The 16,883-nt window shown below is 36.9% G+C and overlaps 2 protein-coding genes and 1 pseudogene across 2 annotated transcripts; 2 read left to right on the top strand and 1 right to left on the bottom strand.

Annotated features, from left to right (window-relative positions):
- Window positions 1-728: 728 nt before the first annotated feature.
- LOC101542077 (olfactory receptor 52A5-like) lies at window positions 729-1,685 on the top strand. The gene has a single exon (XM_004618347.1). It carries the CDS (start codon window positions 729-731, stop codon window positions 1,683-1,685), a length of 957 nt encoding a protein of 318 aa, XP_004618404.1.
- An 8,365-nt stretch (window positions 1,686-10,050) lies between these two features.
- On the top strand, window positions 10,051-11,010 carry LOC101541814 (olfactory receptor 52A1-like). Its single transcript, XM_004618346.2, has one exon. It carries the CDS (start codon window positions 10,051-10,053, stop codon window positions 11,008-11,010), a length of 960 nt encoding a protein of 319 aa, XP_004618403.2.
- A 4,531-nt stretch (window positions 11,011-15,541) lies between these two features.
- LOC129406376 (U6atac minor spliceosomal RNA) lies at window positions 15,542-15,587 on the bottom strand (annotated as a pseudogene).
- Between the last annotated feature and the right edge of the window lie 1,296 nt (window positions 15,588-16,883).

Raw genomic sequence — 16,883 nt, 5'->3', positions numbered from 1 at the left:
GGAGAAGAAATGGATTGTGTATTCAAACTAAATGGAGCCACATGCACATAGAAGGAAATACTGTGTTAAGGCAATACTCAACATTTTTTAATTAATTAATTAATTTTCTCACAGGGCAAGAAAAGTACCAGAGGCATGGATGAGTCTTGTAAAAAATGCAGGTCTGAAAAGTTAGATTAAGGGTTCTGAAGTTCAGTTCCAGGAAGAATGGGCTATGAGGAAAATAATATGAATTATCAAGTTAACTCCAACACTAAATACAAGAATGTTCTGCTCTAACCTGTCTTGTGATTTCTATCCTGCTGAGAGTTCTACCAGCACTGTGCTACTTTATGTGTGCAGATGAATGTAAAACGTTTATTCTGCTTATAACCACCTGCAAATTCCAACTGTCTGTTCACAGACACTATTGATGATTAATAAGTACAAACTGAAGATATAAATTAGATTCTATAGTCACAGGATAGACTTAAGCTTCTAGTATATTTAATTTGGTTAATAGAATTCGGATCATACAGATATATTGGAAATTATATTTGACCTATTAATAGTTATGAGAAAAGGAAAATAAGAGACAAAATAGAGTGAGAAACATAAAATATTTTGCACTTATCTTATTGAAGTATATTTTGCTAAAGCTGATTTTTTTTTGTTTTTAACTCACAAAGTCTTGATGAAGCAGAAGATGAAACAAAAGACCATTCCTTGCTATTACTGATCAAAACATTATGATCATCTCAAATGTCTCTGTCTTCATGCCTTCAGTCCTAACTCTCATCGGGATCCCAGGCCTGGAGTCAATTCAGCACTGGATTGGGATTCCATTCTGTGTCATGTATCTCATTGCTGTGACTGGGAATTCTGCACTTTTAGCTATAATCAGGTATGAAAGGAGCCTCCATAAACCCATGTATGTTTTTTTGGCCCTGTTGGGGGCCACAGACATTGCACTTAGCACCTGTATTCTTCCTAAAATGTTAGGCATTTTCTGGTTTCACTTATCCAAGATTTCTTTTGATGCCTGTCTGCTACAAATGTGGCTTATTCATTCATTCCAGGCCGTTGAATCAGGTGTCTTACTGGCAATGGCCCTGGATCGTTATATAGCCATCTGTTACCCCTTGAGACATGCCACTGTGTTCTCCCAACAACTTTTGATTCAAATTGGAGTTGGAGTGATACTGAGGGCTGCCTTTCTTACAATACCATCCATCATGCTTATCAAATGCCGACTTAAGCTCTACCGAACTACAGTCATCTCCCATTCTTACTGTGAGCATATGGCCCTTGTGAAGTTGGCAGTTGAAGATATCCGAATCAACAAGATATATGGTCTCTTTGTAGCCTTCGCCATCTTAGGGTTTGACATAATCTTTATTACCTTGTCTTATGTTCTCATCTTTATCACAGTCTTCCAGCTGCCTCAGAGAGAGGCAAGATTGAAGGCCTTTAATACATGCATTGCCCACATATGTGTATTCCTCCAATTCTACCTCCTAGCCTTCTTTTCTTTCTTCACTCATAGGTTTGGTTCTCACATACCACCATATGTTCACATTCTCTTGTCAAACCTTTACCTGTTAGCCCCACCTTCTCTTAACCCTATTGTCTATGGAGTGAAGACCAAACAAATTCGGGATCATGTTGTAAAATTGCTTTCTGCGAGAAATCTTGATCAGAAGTAGCTTCTTTTGCTGCTAAATAGTTGGTTTTAGAGTAGCTGCATGAATTTTGTAAATTGCTTACCTGAATTTGAAAATAATTAAATATATATTATGTGTGTTCACAAGTTTTGTGTGGTGGGTTCTCTTCATGTGCATTCGGTGGCCAAGAGTTGCTTCCCCAACCTGGCCTGCCACTGTCACAGACGTATGAAGTAAAAAGGACTGCTAAGCTTGTTCATAGTGTTCAGTTGCTGTTTATTCTAATTCTCCCTCCAGGCCTATTCTCATTTCACTGTGTGCCCCATTCCAGTTTTTCCCTGCCCCTCATTCTTATATCCTACTGTTTCTCATGCTAGTCTCTCCATGTTTCATACTCCTGTCTCCTTCTCCCCCTTTCTCACAGCCTAATTATATGGAACAATCACCAATGGTTGGGGGTACCAATTACACACAGGTGTGATAGCACAATCACTATATGTAGAGCCCTTCCTTCCAGGGAAGCTCGTCTAAGCAAAGATCTCATCCTGGTAGGAGATCTGTGTAATGGCAGAATTTCATCGAAGTGCGAATTTCTTTTTTCCTTAGTCCATATACATTTAAATGGTCACCTTAAATGTACTTCTGAATATCTCTAGTCATTTTGTATGGGCACGGTAAAGGATAAAAGCTTATAGGATGGCTTTCCTGAGGACATCTCATTTTAGATCCCAGACTACAGTCCTCAGGCCAGATTAATCCTTCCTAACCTCAGAAGGGTCCTATTCCAGTTACTTCTTTTTGGGTCATGACAGAATTTGTCCATGATTGTACTCTTAACTTATTATAAGCTTTATGGCACTTGGCCTTCTTCTTTTGATGGTAGGGTAGCTTACAGCTTGCTCTGGGTCCATCCAATCCCTTTGTTGGGACTCTGCTTTGGGGATGCTAGGAACTAAGGGTAACAGAGACTTACATGATCTATACCCAGGGGTAAATATTGTAGCCAATGAACTCCCAAGTTCTAAAAGCATAGTATTTACTGTCTACCTGTGTCTGTACAAAAAGAACATTGCTCTGAGATAAACTATGCAAAGGACATAAGAGGGAAAGAGAAAATCAATATTTCACTTACAGATACAAAATCCAGAGATCTCTGAAGAAATTGACTTTGTAAGTCACAGGTTCTGATTAGGAGAAATGATCAATTAACAGGTAAGGAAGTAGAGTACAAAGGAGAAGTTATAGATGAGTACTGTAGAATTGGCAATGGGAGTGCTTTGGGAACATTGTGATGGCTGTTACTCTTTAAAGGTAAGCTCCTTGCACAGAGGAGAAAGGATAGAAAAAAAAGGACAAACCAATGTTAAACCTAAAATGTTTAGAGCTATAACCTAACATAAGTGATAATAAGTAAATAATGTGTCAAAATTCACAAATAATTTGAAAATATGATTTTGTCCTTACATAAGAATAAATTGCTTATCTTGAGATTTCAGATTGTTCCAGTTCTTTTTTTATTTTGTTTTAAATTAACCACAGCAACTCTAAAATCTACATACAAATGAAAATGACAGAAACTGATATTTACTTCTACATAATCTCTAAGGAATATGTCACCCGTCAAATTCTAAGCCCTGATTCATTTTATAGCTATGATTTTGACTATCTCTTTTCTTTAGTAATACTTGTGAATCTATATTTTGACAAATTCAATGTTGCTTTCCATTTCTTGATCATCATCATCATTATCATTATCATCATCATCATCATCATCATCATCATCATCATCCCGTTGATTGTTGAATTTCTCTAGTGGCCTCAATAACGTCTAGTGGTCTCAGTAATCGTCCTAGCCCTAAGATTTTAGAAGCGTCTCTTTACTTGTCCTTTCCAATGGTGCCGCATTGGAGGCTCTTACAGGTCAGGGGAATGGGACCCATCATTGTTACTGGTTTTGGCATATGAATACGCCATGGGGAGTTTTTGAGGCTCTCCCATGTGTGCAAGAAACTCTCCGTAGCTTGCCAGGTTGTCCCAGAGGAAGAACTAGGCTATAAGATGCTTCTGGGAGCTTGGCTTTTTTTTTTTTTTTGGGTCACACCTGGCGATGCACAGGGGTTACTCCTGGCTCTGCACTCAGGAATTTCCCATGGCGGTGCTCAGGGGACCATATGGGATGCTGGGATTTGAACCCGGGTCGGCCGTGTGCAAGGCAAACGCCCTACCCTACCCGCTGTGCTATCTCTCCAGCCCCATTGGCTTTAAGTCTCTGTATGTTGGCCATTGATAAGATTACAAGGCACCAGGGGCTGTCCCTGGGTGTGACTGACTGCTTAGCTACTGGAAAATAGGGAATCTGGGCAGAAGAGGCCCAGTGCCAACACGAGCAGGCTCCGAGGTCTCAGCCCCGGGTCCCACACACCTGGGTTCCTCTGCTGGTTCCTTCATGCATGAGGCTCGTCCGAACATGTGGAGAGGGGCCTTGAGCATGGTTGTGGCTAGGCTCTGGTAGTCCTCTGGAAGTCTTTGGCTGCAGGAGCTCTGAGTTCCTCTGCTGGAAAAGGAACCGGCAGAAGAAACTTTTCTTTTCTTTCTTTTTTTTTTTTTTTTTTGCTTTTTGGGTCACACCTGGCGATGCACAGGGTTTACTCCTGACTTTTGTAGTCAGGAATTACTTTTGGCAGTGTTCAGGGGACCATATGAGATGCTGGGAATCGAACCTGGGTTGGCTGCGTGCAAGGCAAACGCCCTACCCACTGTGCTATTGCTCCAGCCCCAAGGAGGAAATTTTTCTTGATAATTTCTCTAAATAGTGATGAAAATAAAATAATGTAAATTATTAATAATGTTAACACAAAATAATATATAAATCAAAGAAACTGAAACAGAAGAATTATCATGGGAATAAATGCACTGAAATTAATAAAAGATAATTTAAACACATTCATGGATACACCTTTGGAGAAATAAAATTTGATGTGGTATTAAAATGTGTTTTTGAAATCTTGAATTTCCTTGTGATTTTCTCAATTTATATTTTAATAAATGTGATATTTTAAGTTCCAGAATTGGTTGAATAAATCAGTAAATTTAATTGAATTAAGAATTTCACTGCCATATTCTTTGCACATATGTTTATAACATTGGCCTCTCCCTGAGACTGTTTAAAACCTGAATAATGCGCAATTTAAACATTTTTCTGCTGATGTCTAGCTAATGCAATTTAAAAGCTACATCTCTGAAAGTGCTAAGATTTTCTGCTTTTGACGTCATTAATTCCAATCTTACTACAGTAAACAAAGAGAGTAAACAAAGATTTGAATGAATGATGATGTGGCTACATAAACCCAAAGTGAAGTATTGACAGTCCACACAATGAGGAAATAAAAAACTGATGTCCTTAAACCAGGAATTCAGATTTTGTTCATTCTGTTCTTTTCTTTTCATCTGCCCATATAAATTTGCTTTCTTATGGATGCTCCATCATTAACAATGAAACTCATATTTTTACCAATAATTCATCAAATAGGCCAGAGAGATAGTATTGTGAGTAATACCATTGTCTTCCATGTGACTGAGACAGATTCATTCAGTAGGACCACACATGGTCCCCTAAGCACTGCCAGGAGTGATTTGTGAGCACAGAGCTAAGTGTCACTGAATATGGTTCAAAACAACATAAATAATGTAATTTATTAAATAGGATTACATATGCCTCTAAGAATTAGAATCAATATTTAATTTTCATTTTTGGGCTGTACTTGGTGAATATTAAGATTTACTCTTGGCTCTGCTACACTCAAGGATCACTCTTGGCAGTACTCAGGTGACACTAAAGAGACAATACGAGGTGCCAGGTAGTGAATCCTAGGTGAACACATTCAAGGTGACCCACCCACTGTACTATCCCTCTGGCCTCAGCAAAAGTATTTTTAAGGGTAACTAAAGTATAGGGGATCGCCAAAAAGGCTGGAGCAAATGCTTTGTTTATGGAAATTCAGGGTTCAATTCCCTAAACTACATGTTGCACTAAGCACTACTGGGAGCAACCCCACTGATCTATACTAGAATTAATGCAGAAGCACCCATACATGTGAACCCTCCCAATAAAATAAAAAAATGAGAAAACAAGAAAATAACATAAATTTCTGTGTATGCAGGACATATATGTTTTCCTGAATTTTGGAAACATAATTTTCCAATGAAGAAATAACCCGATTCAATATTTCAACACAAAAAAAAACGTAAATTGTCATATTATTAAAAAACTAGAGGTTGAGCATAACTTGGGTGTGTTTTGTTTTGTGCCACACCTGGTGATGCTCAGTGATGACTCCTGTCTCTGCATTGAGGTATCACTTCTGGTGGGCTAGGGGCATCAAATAGGGTGATGGGGATTGAACCCTGGTTGGTCACATGCAAGGCAAGAGTCCTACTTACTGTTATATCACTCTGCAGGAAGAGAATTTTTTAAATAAAACATGAAGAATTAATTTTGAGTTATAATGTTGTATTTTTCATGACATGTTAACCCAGATTATTTAAAGAATATAATAAAATCTTAAGAATAGAAAGCACTGTAGCACTATCATCCCATTGTTCATCGATTTGCTTAGGAGCAGGCACCAGTAATGTCTTCGTTGTGAGAGTTCTTGTTACTGTTTTTGGCATATAGAATACACCACTAGTGGCTTGCCAGCCTCTGCCATGAGAATGGGATACTCTCAGTAGCTTGCTGGGCTCTCCGAGAGGGACGGAGGAATTGAACCTGGGTCAGCTGCAACAAGGCAGATGACCTACCTGCTGTGCTATAGCTCCAGCCCAAGAATAGAAAAAAAATACATTTTACTGGATAAACAATTTCAATACTTTAGGAAGCTAATGATGCATAATAAATGTTTGAAAAAAGACATCACCATCCTCAAAAGAGTTATATTCATAAAAATATGGAACACTTTTAAAAAACCATTTAAGAATAAAGTTTAAAGCTTGGGAATCAAGCCTTCCATGTCCCTATCTGGATTCAATCACTAGCATCTAAGAGCATCCTGAGCAAGTCAAATATAGTCCTGGAGGCCCCAGCCAACATCATGGTGGCACTGGTGTTCCCCACGGACAGTGATGCCCAAGCAGCATCTTTAGATCCTTGCATTGAACTGCCAGTGAGATTGACCAGGTATTGCCAAGAGATGAATAGATAAGGACATTATGTTAATTATAAACCATGGAGTATTATGCAATTATATGAAAATATAAAACCCCTTGGGGCTGGAGCAATAGCACAGCGGGTAGGGCGTTTGCCTTGCACGCGGCCGACCCGGGTTCGATTCCCAGCATCCCATATGGTCCCCTGAGCACCGCTGGGAGTAATTCCCGAGTGTAAAGCCAGGAGTAACCCCTGTGCATCACCGGGTGTGACCTAAAAAGCAAAAAAAAAAAGAAAAAAGAAAATATAAAACCCTGGGTTTTGCAACAATTTGGATGCATCTGGAGGGCATGTTGTTAAGAAAAATTAAGGTCAGTGGGAAGAGATATACTGATGATCTTCCTTCTTCCTTATCTGTGTTATATAGAGAAACAAGACATTGGGATAGATAGCATTAAGGAATGACAGATTCTTGAACTCAGGTTTGCAATACTAAACAGAACTTGGAAGAAGGGTTGGTGGAAAGGAAGAGTCAAACTAGAAGAGTAATGAGGACAATAGTGTAGGGTATTGGGCATTTTGGTGATGGTGAAATTGCAGTTACTTTGTACATCAAAATCATAAACATTAACAATACTCTACATGTTACCTAAACAATAATTTTTTTCTTATTAACAGACACATAATTTTCCATTTTTACTCAAATTTTCTTTCCTAAAAATAATGAGATAAAGCTCAGTATTTTTTTCTGTTGATAGAGTTCAATAACATGTTTACCTGAATTTTGAGTTCTATTTCCCTCTCAGATTATGAGAACAAGAAAAACCCAATCAATGGGACTGTGGAAAAATCAACAGCATAGTTTCCCTAGAAAAGTGTTTTAATGTTGTCCTCTACTGAGTTAAGAGATGAATAATATTCCCAGAACTGAGTAATTAAGAGATAATGACTGTTCAGCTGGTTCTATCCATATCTAATACTTTTCCCTAAAGAGTACAAAATATCTCTTGGGATTTCTAAGGAACCTACTGTTGAACTTAAAACACCAAGGGAAATATGTTAGAAAACAAATCTTCCACAGCTGGGAACAGCAAAGAAAGAGCAACTGTCTTCTGTACTGGTTCCTTCTGATTTCTACTTCCAGATACTGAGTAAGTAGATGGTTCAGAATGCATAAAGAGATGAAATTATATATACTGAAGCAAAACCACAATTCCATTTCATTAATGTGAACTAAAAGATCCAAAAGTTGAAGGTAAAGAATATAAATATGCTTGGACATTGATAGAATCCACTCTTGCGGTTCTAAGAGATCTAATTCAGGGACAGTAATGCTAGATTAGAGAATCTGCTTAGAAATACTGGGAAAGTAAGGAAAATTAGCAGGAACCTACGATGAATAGATTTGCAGATGTTTCACTTGAAGGAAAGAGGATAATGAGTGATTGAAATTTGTACTATTACATAGAAAAACGTATGCATCTCAAAAGGTTACAGGAAAAAGTTACGATTCAGTATCAGATGGTCTTCCTGAAAATGGGAGATTGTACAGATTAGATAGAAAGAAAACATATGCATATACTTGTGGTCAGTTGCCAGAAAACTACACTGAAAACTTCTGTTTGGGGGAGATGATTTGGTAAAACGGATTCCAAAACAATTCATATATAACATTTATTAATACAAATTAGCATTGTTGGGGCCATTGAGAATGAAGAAGAATATTTTGAGGTGATAACTTGAGTCATGAAGAAATGTCTTGAAATGCTTAAGATAGCATTTAAAAGCGGATTCACTTAATTTAGATATAGAGAATAAATCAAATAAACAACATATCTGTTCTTAATTTTAAAAAAACTAATTGTTGATGCATTATCTCATCAGACTTACAACTGAACTACATTTTGTTGCTGGAATTCAGTTTCTCAAAAGTATCAACTGTTCCTAGCAACATCCTTTGCATTGCAATGAGAAGCTTCTTTTGGGGTCTTCTCTTTCTGTCTTTGGTGCACCCCAAGGTACCACCACCTGAATGTACCTCTGTATTTGTCAGTTATCCTCCACGGAATTATGTGGACAACTCTCAAAGAGACCAACTCTCTCATATTTATCTTGCCTCATGTTTTGTTAAGGATAAAACCCCTAAGCTCTACATCCCTCCATCAGTAAGTAGACATAATTTCTATCCACATATTATCACTGTCAGAAATGTCATTCTTCGGAAGCCTAAACTTTCAATTCCACTCACTTAACTCTAATAACTTTACTATCTTTCTCATTGCTCTAATAGTAAAACCATTTAATTTCCTTTTTCTTAAAGTATGCAATGTTTTCCTCTTTACTTCTTAACTTATGTTTTTAAACTGTACTATTCTATATTGTGTGGGAAAGGGACTGTGTGTGGAACTTCGCCTGCTTCCTTAATAAAAGAGTTACATATAAGATGCTTTAGGGATCATATTTCCATGGGAAAATGCAAATCTATGCAATTGTCATTATGTAATATAAAATTTGAGTTCTTTGTCAATGTCATAATTGAATATTTATTGATGGAAAGGAAACTCTAGATTAAGAAAACAATTTCTATTAGTGAATTTATAATGCAATAATTTATATTGGTAAATACACAATACAAAAGGAGCTTCAGTCAATAAATTATTAAAGAATTATTTATATCTTCTATAGCAATAGCCCTACTATTATAGAAAGAATGGAAAATAGAGCAGGAATTAGAGTTTGGACATAAAGCCTTTGGCTTATATATGTGTGGCCCTGGATTTAATTCCAGGCACCAAAAAATAATAGAAGAAAAAGAGGAGAAGGAATGTTGAGAAGAGAGGAAAAAAAGATTTAGAATATAATAGTTTTGTTTTTACTTTCTCAAAATATTGTTCCACTCCCACCCCATCCTGTATTTTCACATGCAGATTAATAGAAGAAAGAGATGGCATGGAGAAGGAAGAATACCAACATGCAACCAAATCATGTTACATCCGCCATAGACCTGGCATTCAAATACTCAGTTTTCACATTGTGGATATCATTGAGTATAGGTGGATGACTTTTCTGCAACATGTATTTGTGAAACTCTCTGTGAATCTCCATATTGATACTGTTTCATTTACTTTTAAAAAAATAACAAATAGAGAATAGTTAATCTTCTATTTCTATCATTTGATATTTTGTAATTTGATGAAAATATACTACATAATTATTGAGCATCTGTCTGATAGACTTTGTCCCCTTGACCTCTGACCAACCATGACTATTATAAATGGAACTGCGTTCTTCATGCCTTCTGTGCTAACCTTCATTGGGATCCCTGGCTTGGAATCTGTACAGTGCTGGATTGGGATTCCATTCTGTGTTATGTACATGATTGCTTTGATGGGAAATTCTCTACTTTTGATCATTATCAAATCTGAACCCAGCCTTCATGAGCCGATGTATATGTTTCTGGCCATGTTGGGAGCAACAGACATAGCACTGAGCACGAGCATTGTCCCTAAGATGCTTGGAATTTTTTGGTTTCATTTACCAGATATCTACTTTGATATTTGCCTTTTTCAGATGTGGCTTATCCATACATTTCAGGGTATTGAATCAGGAGTTCTTCTGGCCATGGCTCTGGACCGCTATATAGCAATCTGCTATCCTCTGAGACATGCTACCATATTTACTCGACAGTTAGTTACTAATATTGGAGTTGCGATGACATTAAGACCAGCTATTCTTGTAATCCCATGCCTATTGCTTATAAAGTGTCGCCTGAAACTTTACCGGAGCAAGTTAATTTCTCACACATACTGTGAACATATGGCCCTTGTGAAGCTTGCCGCTGAAGATGTTTACATCAATAAGTTTTATGGTCTTCTTGGAGCTTTTACTGTTGGTGGTCTGGACTTCATTTTGATAACCCTATCTTATATACAAATATTTGTAACTGTTTTCCATTTGCCCCAGAAAGAGGCACGCCTTAAAGCCTTTAATACATGTATTCCCCACATATGTGTCTTTTTCCAATTCTATCTCCTTGCTTTTTTCTCATTTTTTACTCACAGATCTGGATCTCATATCCCATCATATGTCCATATCACCTTGTCCAATCTTTACTTATTGGTTCCCCCTTTTCTCAACCCCTTTGTTTATGGGGTAAAAACCAAGCACATCCGAGATAAAGTGATAAAAATGTTCTGTTTCAAAGAAAAAACTGGACATTAAGTGGAGATGTGTTTCCTAAGGATTTAGTGCCTCATCTATTCAACTAGTATGATTTAGAAATACAATCAATGGTTCATGTATTATTATTTTTTTATCTTAAATCATAAATGTATAATAAGTATGTTAAAAATTATTTGTTATTTCCCTGAAGATGTAAGAAAATTAGATGAAATTGAAAGAAATAGAAGATTAGACAATGTGTTAAAAGACTAATAATTGACTCTAGGAAGAGTCAAATCTATGACTTTCTTCATTACCAGAGACAAAACTTACTTCGTCTCACTGCATGATTATAACATATCTTATGTGCATTTTTGTTTGTTTGTTTGGGGTCATACTCTGTGCTGCTCAGGGCTTACTTTCTGCTCTTTGCTAGGTGATCATTCCTACAAGTACTCAGGAAATCAAAGGGGGTCAGTTGCATACAAAACAGTTGATTTACCCTGTAATTCTCTCTGGCCCATCCTTTTAAAAATTTTTACCCCCCAAAATGTAGGCTGAAACTAATTTAAAACCACACAGGTTTCATTTAAAAACAGGGTGTTATGATTATGTGGTCACAATGATTATTTGGTGAAATATGGTAGGTGATTTGACAAATGATCTACAAATGGAACTTAAAGGATCACAGAGGAACTTAAAATGTATGTTACTTATTTTGTACTTAGAACACCATTTTCAGTGCAACTTCCTCTGCATTATTTCTCCAGTACTTTATCTCATCAAATAATCCCTTGAATATCTCATTCTCACCAAATTCAATGTTAACTTTGTCTGAAATAGCACTGTCTGTAGCACTGTTGTCCTGTTGTTCATCTGTTTGCTCGAGCGGGTACCAGTAACGTCTCCACTATGAGACTTGTTGTTACTGTTTTTGGCATATGAATATGACACAGATAGCTTGCCAGTCTCTGCCATGTGGGTGGAATACTCTCAGTAGCTTGCCAGACTCTGCCGTGTGGGCGAGATACCCGGTAGCTTGCTGGGCTCTTCAAAAGGAATGGAGGAATCAAACCCAGGTTGGACATGTGCAAGGCAAACGCCCTACCCCCTGTGCTATCGCTCCAGTCCTTGTCTGAAATAAATATCTATAAATTCTTTTTTTTAAGTCTGTGTATATTAACTCATTCGTTTTATAATCGAATTGTTGATTCTCATTACATAAAAATATATTTGTTCCAATAAAATTAGGAATTTAGGGCATCTGATACTACTAATTTTAAAATTAATCTTGTTCTTCACTTAAGTTTTTCACTTAAGGAAAAATTTAAGATATGCTCTGGTATTCTGTGTGCTTTTTATTAATGTGAAGGGACGTTTTAGACATATTATAGGCAATGTTATTCTGAAATTATTTTCCTAATTCAAAAGTCAATGATTTTTCTATTTAAAATGAGAGAATCTAAGAAACCTAGAAAGATAGTCCCAAGGCAGGGAATCTTATTAGATAGGTTGTACACGTGTGGCTGTGTTTTTGCTTCACTGGTGGTTCCAGACTGCCTGACTATGATCAATTCTTGTGGGAAATATAGATTAAATATCCAAGATACTGAGTCTTTCTCCAAGCTCTTTTTCTTTTAAATATTAAACAAAGATAATTATAATTTACATATATATTAATGGCAACATTTTCCAATAAATTTCATTTTGCAATCCTATAATAAAAACTAAAATATTTTCAAGTATATTTGATTAAAAAATCCAATTTCTTAGAAAACAATCTATGAAGTTTATTAAATACTTAACTTCTTGAGTCCAAATGAGCTTGATTCAAAACTTCATTTTGCCTTTTCCAAAATATATGCATTGGAAACTATTTATTGTTACAAATTCTGCTGCTTGATATATAAGTATGAAGGAAATATATCTCATTGGGAATTAGAGATGACAGCTTAATAAAGTGTATATATATTTATCTTTTACCCAATATTTATCCAATTTTCTAATATGGAGCTTGGTAACTCCAAAGGACTCAGTAGAGGTTATTCTGGTCATTATAATCATTTTAATACTGAAAATTCTAATTAATTTGTGCTCAAGAAGAAATATTGCTATTTCTTTTTATTTTGTCTAATTATATAATTATAGCACAATAAAGTGCATTTAGAAATGCAAGTGATTGAGCCAAAGAGATATTTCAGGGATTGAGCCAGAGAGATATTGCAGCCAAAGAGATATTGCAGGGATATCTTGCACAGGGTTCAAATTCCCTCTACTACATATGTTCCCCCAAGCACTGTTAGGAGAGAATCTTGATCACAGAGCCATGAATAAGCCCTGAGAACTGCTGGGTTTGACTCTAAACCAAAGTAAATAAAAATACAAAGTTAAGGATTTTCATGACCCACTCTGGTGTTTACATCTTGTTGACACATACTTGTGATTACTAGTATCTATATCAATGTTTATTTTTATACATAATAAATCTTACTGTTTTGTTATTTAATAATTAATAACTTTATATTTCTTTACTTGATGTTTCAACTTTTGATTGAAGTTTGACAGTGCTTACGATTAATATGGTTTAATTTACATTTCTTATTAGAGCTAGTGAGGTTTTGGTCTGTATGTATATGTGATTTTCAGGGTAAGAAGTGCTTTTGACTGCACCTTAGAGTGCCCAGGGATTATTTCTGATAGTATTTGTAGGACCATATGTGGCACCAGGAATCAAACTGGGGTTTGCCACATGCAAGGGAAGTGACTTAAACCTCGTACTAACTCTCCACCCTGTGGTTTTTGTATTTTTAATATCTGAACTTTTTGGCAATTCCATTTATTGAGTACATGAATAGTTAAAATTAGTTATATGCTCTAGGTTGCATGACCTTTTATTGAGGAGGTTCACATCTGGCTTTGTTCCTGGCTTGCTTTTGACTCCACGTTCAGGTATTACTCCTGGCAGTGCTCAGGGGACTGTATACGGTGCTGGGGATAGCTTTGTTTGGGTTCATGCAATGCAAGTATCTTTATACCTCTATCATCTTTATGGCCTCTGATTATTTTTTAATATGACATACATTTGAAACATATTAGTACACACAGATTTTATATGAGATAATGTAAAAAGTGACTCAATGACAAATATATAAATCAAGTTTCTATAGCCTAATCTTAGTTAGAGACTATTTAAAATAAGGTGAAACTTTGGTAAAGAACTGAGAGGAAATGCAGATTTGTTATTTGATTCTTTTATAAACCTTACTTGTATATTAGAAGTCAAGTTTTGCAACCATGAGTTATCACCTCACACCACAGAGACTAACACACATCCAAAAAAACAAAAGCAAATGATGTTGGAGAAGATGTGGGGAGAAATCTATACTGCTGGTGGGAGTTCAACACCCTTGGAAAACAATATGGATGCTTCTCAAAAAATCAGAAATTGAGCTCCCATGTGACCCAGCAATACCACTCCTGGGAATATATCCTGGAGAGGCAAAAAGTTGTAGTAGAAATGACATCTGCATTTCTATGTTCATCGCAGCACTGTTTACAATAAGTAGAATCTGGAAAAAACCCGAGTGCCCAAGAACAGATGACTGGTTAAAAGAAACTTTGGTACATCTATACAACGGAATACTTTGCAACTGTTAGAAAAGATGAAGTTATGAACTTGGCATATAAGTGGATCAACATGGAAAGTATCATGCTAAGTGAAATGAGTCAGAAAGAGAGGAATAGACATAGAAATATTGCACTCATCTGTGGAATATAAAACAACAGAGTAGGACACTAACACCCAAGAATAATAGAAATAAGTACCAGGAGGTTGGGTCCATGGCTTGGAAGCTGGCCTCACATGCTGGGGGAAAAGGCAGCTCAGATAGAGAAGGGAACAACAAGTAAAATGTGATTGGAGATCTCACGTGGGAAGGGAGAAGCGTGCTGAAAGTAGACTAGAGACTGAACACAATGGCCACTTAATACCCCTATTGAAAACCACAGCACCCAAAAGGAGAGGGAGAATAAAATGGAATATCCTGCCATAGAGGCAGGGTAGGGTGGGGGGTGATGGGATTGGGGGGTGGGAGAGACACTGGGTTCATTGTTGGTGGAGAATGGACAATGGTGGAGGGATGGGTTCTCGAACATTGTATGAGGGAAACTCACAAGCATGAACATGTGTAAATCTGTAACTGTACCTCATGGTGATTCACTAATTAAAAAATAAATTAGTTATAAAGAAGTAGTCAAGTTTTGAAGAAATCATAAATAGTGACCTGATTATAAAATAACTATTCTCAAGAATAATGTAGCATCAAGTTCCTAAATCAGTTTTATCTCTTTTGTGACAACTCATGAAATGTATTTAAATATGTATAAAAAGTTTATAATTATATTTATAATAAGTTAAAAATAGCAAATTATTGAAAACACAGATGTGATTTACCTATTGAAGAACATTTGTGTTATTTCAATCCTGGGCAACTCTAAAGAGGTAGATTTTCCCAGCTTATTATCAACTGTGGAAGTATGAGTTTCTCTATGTTAGTTTGTCTTGCCATGTATTTAACCATATTGTTAACAGATCCTTGTTAAGGGGAGTGCTAACCTTCTCTCCTTTCACACAACACACAGATGGGCTGGAGCGATAACACAGCGTGTAGGGAGTTTGCCTTGCACGCAGCTGACCCTGGTTCGATTCCTCCATCCCTCTCAGAGAGCCTGGCAAGCTACTGAGAGTATTCCGCCCACACGACAGAGCCTGACAAGCTACCCATGGCATATTTGATATGACAAAAACAGTAACAAGTCTCACAATGGAGACATTACTGATGCCCACTCGAGCAAATAGATAAGCAATGGGATGACAGTGGTAACAGATAATATTGGTATCTTGATAAATATATATATACTTTACTAAGATGTAATCTCTAATTCCCAACAAGAAAATTTCCTTACATATTTATAGATCAAACAGTAGAATTTATATCAATAAATAGTTTTCAATGCATATATTTAGAAAGAGGTAAAATGAAGAGTTTTTTTTTCTTTTTGGATCACAACTGGCAATGCACAGGGTTACTCCTGGCTCTACACTCAGGAATTACTCCTGGCGGTGCTCAGGGGACCATATGGGATGCTGGGATTTGAACCAGGGTTGGCCACAAGCAAGGCAAATGCTCTACCCGCTGTGCTATCACTCCAGCCCCAATCAGGGCTTACTCCTAGATCTCTGTTCAAGAATCACTCCTCGTAGACTCAACGGACTATGCAAGATGCCTTGGGTTGAAACCAAGTCAGCTATGTATAGTTCCTTACCTGCTGTACTATCTTTCTGATCTCCTCAGTTTCTTCTTAAACCTTATTCTCAGGCATACACGATACAAAACCCATACAGATTTCTGTGACCATAAAGGGAAAGTTTGGGGACTATCCAATACTAGCATCCTCCTGCACTCATAACACCCCCTCTACTCCCACTTTGACAAGTATTCTTTTTAATTTTTTATATTATTTACGTGCTGTGGATTTTTTTATAATACTGTTAGTGATGGGGGTTATGCATAAAATATGTCAGCACCACACTCTCCACCAGATTATCTGCTTTCCTCCATCATTGTCTCAGTGTTCCCCAACCTCCCAGTTATCCTCCACCTTTTTCTCTTTGGCATGCATCCTAATAAAAACCAGTTTTAAGTTCCTGCTGCCTTGGGGCATTTGTTATACTCTTACTTTGTTTCTGTGTGTCCCACATATGGAGAGATCGTTCTATGTCTGTCTCTCCCCTCTGATTAACTTCGCTCAGCATGATACTTTTCAGAACCATTTATGTCGCCACCTGTTGGCATTCAGTAGTACTCCAGTTCTGCACTAAGATCACTCCTGGGAGTACTCAGAGGGCCCTAAGTACTAGGGATTGAACCTGG

Source organism: Sorex araneus, chromosome 6 (assembly GCF_027595985.1).
Source record: "Sorex araneus isolate mSorAra2 chromosome 6, mSorAra2.pri, whole genome shotgun sequence".
NCBI classification, from domain to species: domain Eukaryota; kingdom Metazoa; phylum Chordata; class Mammalia; order Eulipotyphla; family Soricidae; genus Sorex; species Sorex araneus.
This window is presented reverse-complemented; position numbering and strand designations above follow the sequence as displayed.

Bases quoted from the DNA above. Each gene is read 5' to 3' on its own strand.
- LOC101542077 (XM_004618347.1), top strand. From the start codon at position 729: ATGATCATCTCAAATGTCTCTGTCTTCATGCCTTCAGTCCTAACTCTC.
- LOC101541814 (XM_004618346.2), top strand. From the start codon at position 10,051: ATGACTATTATAAATGGAACTGCGTTCTTCATGCCTTCTGTGCTAACC.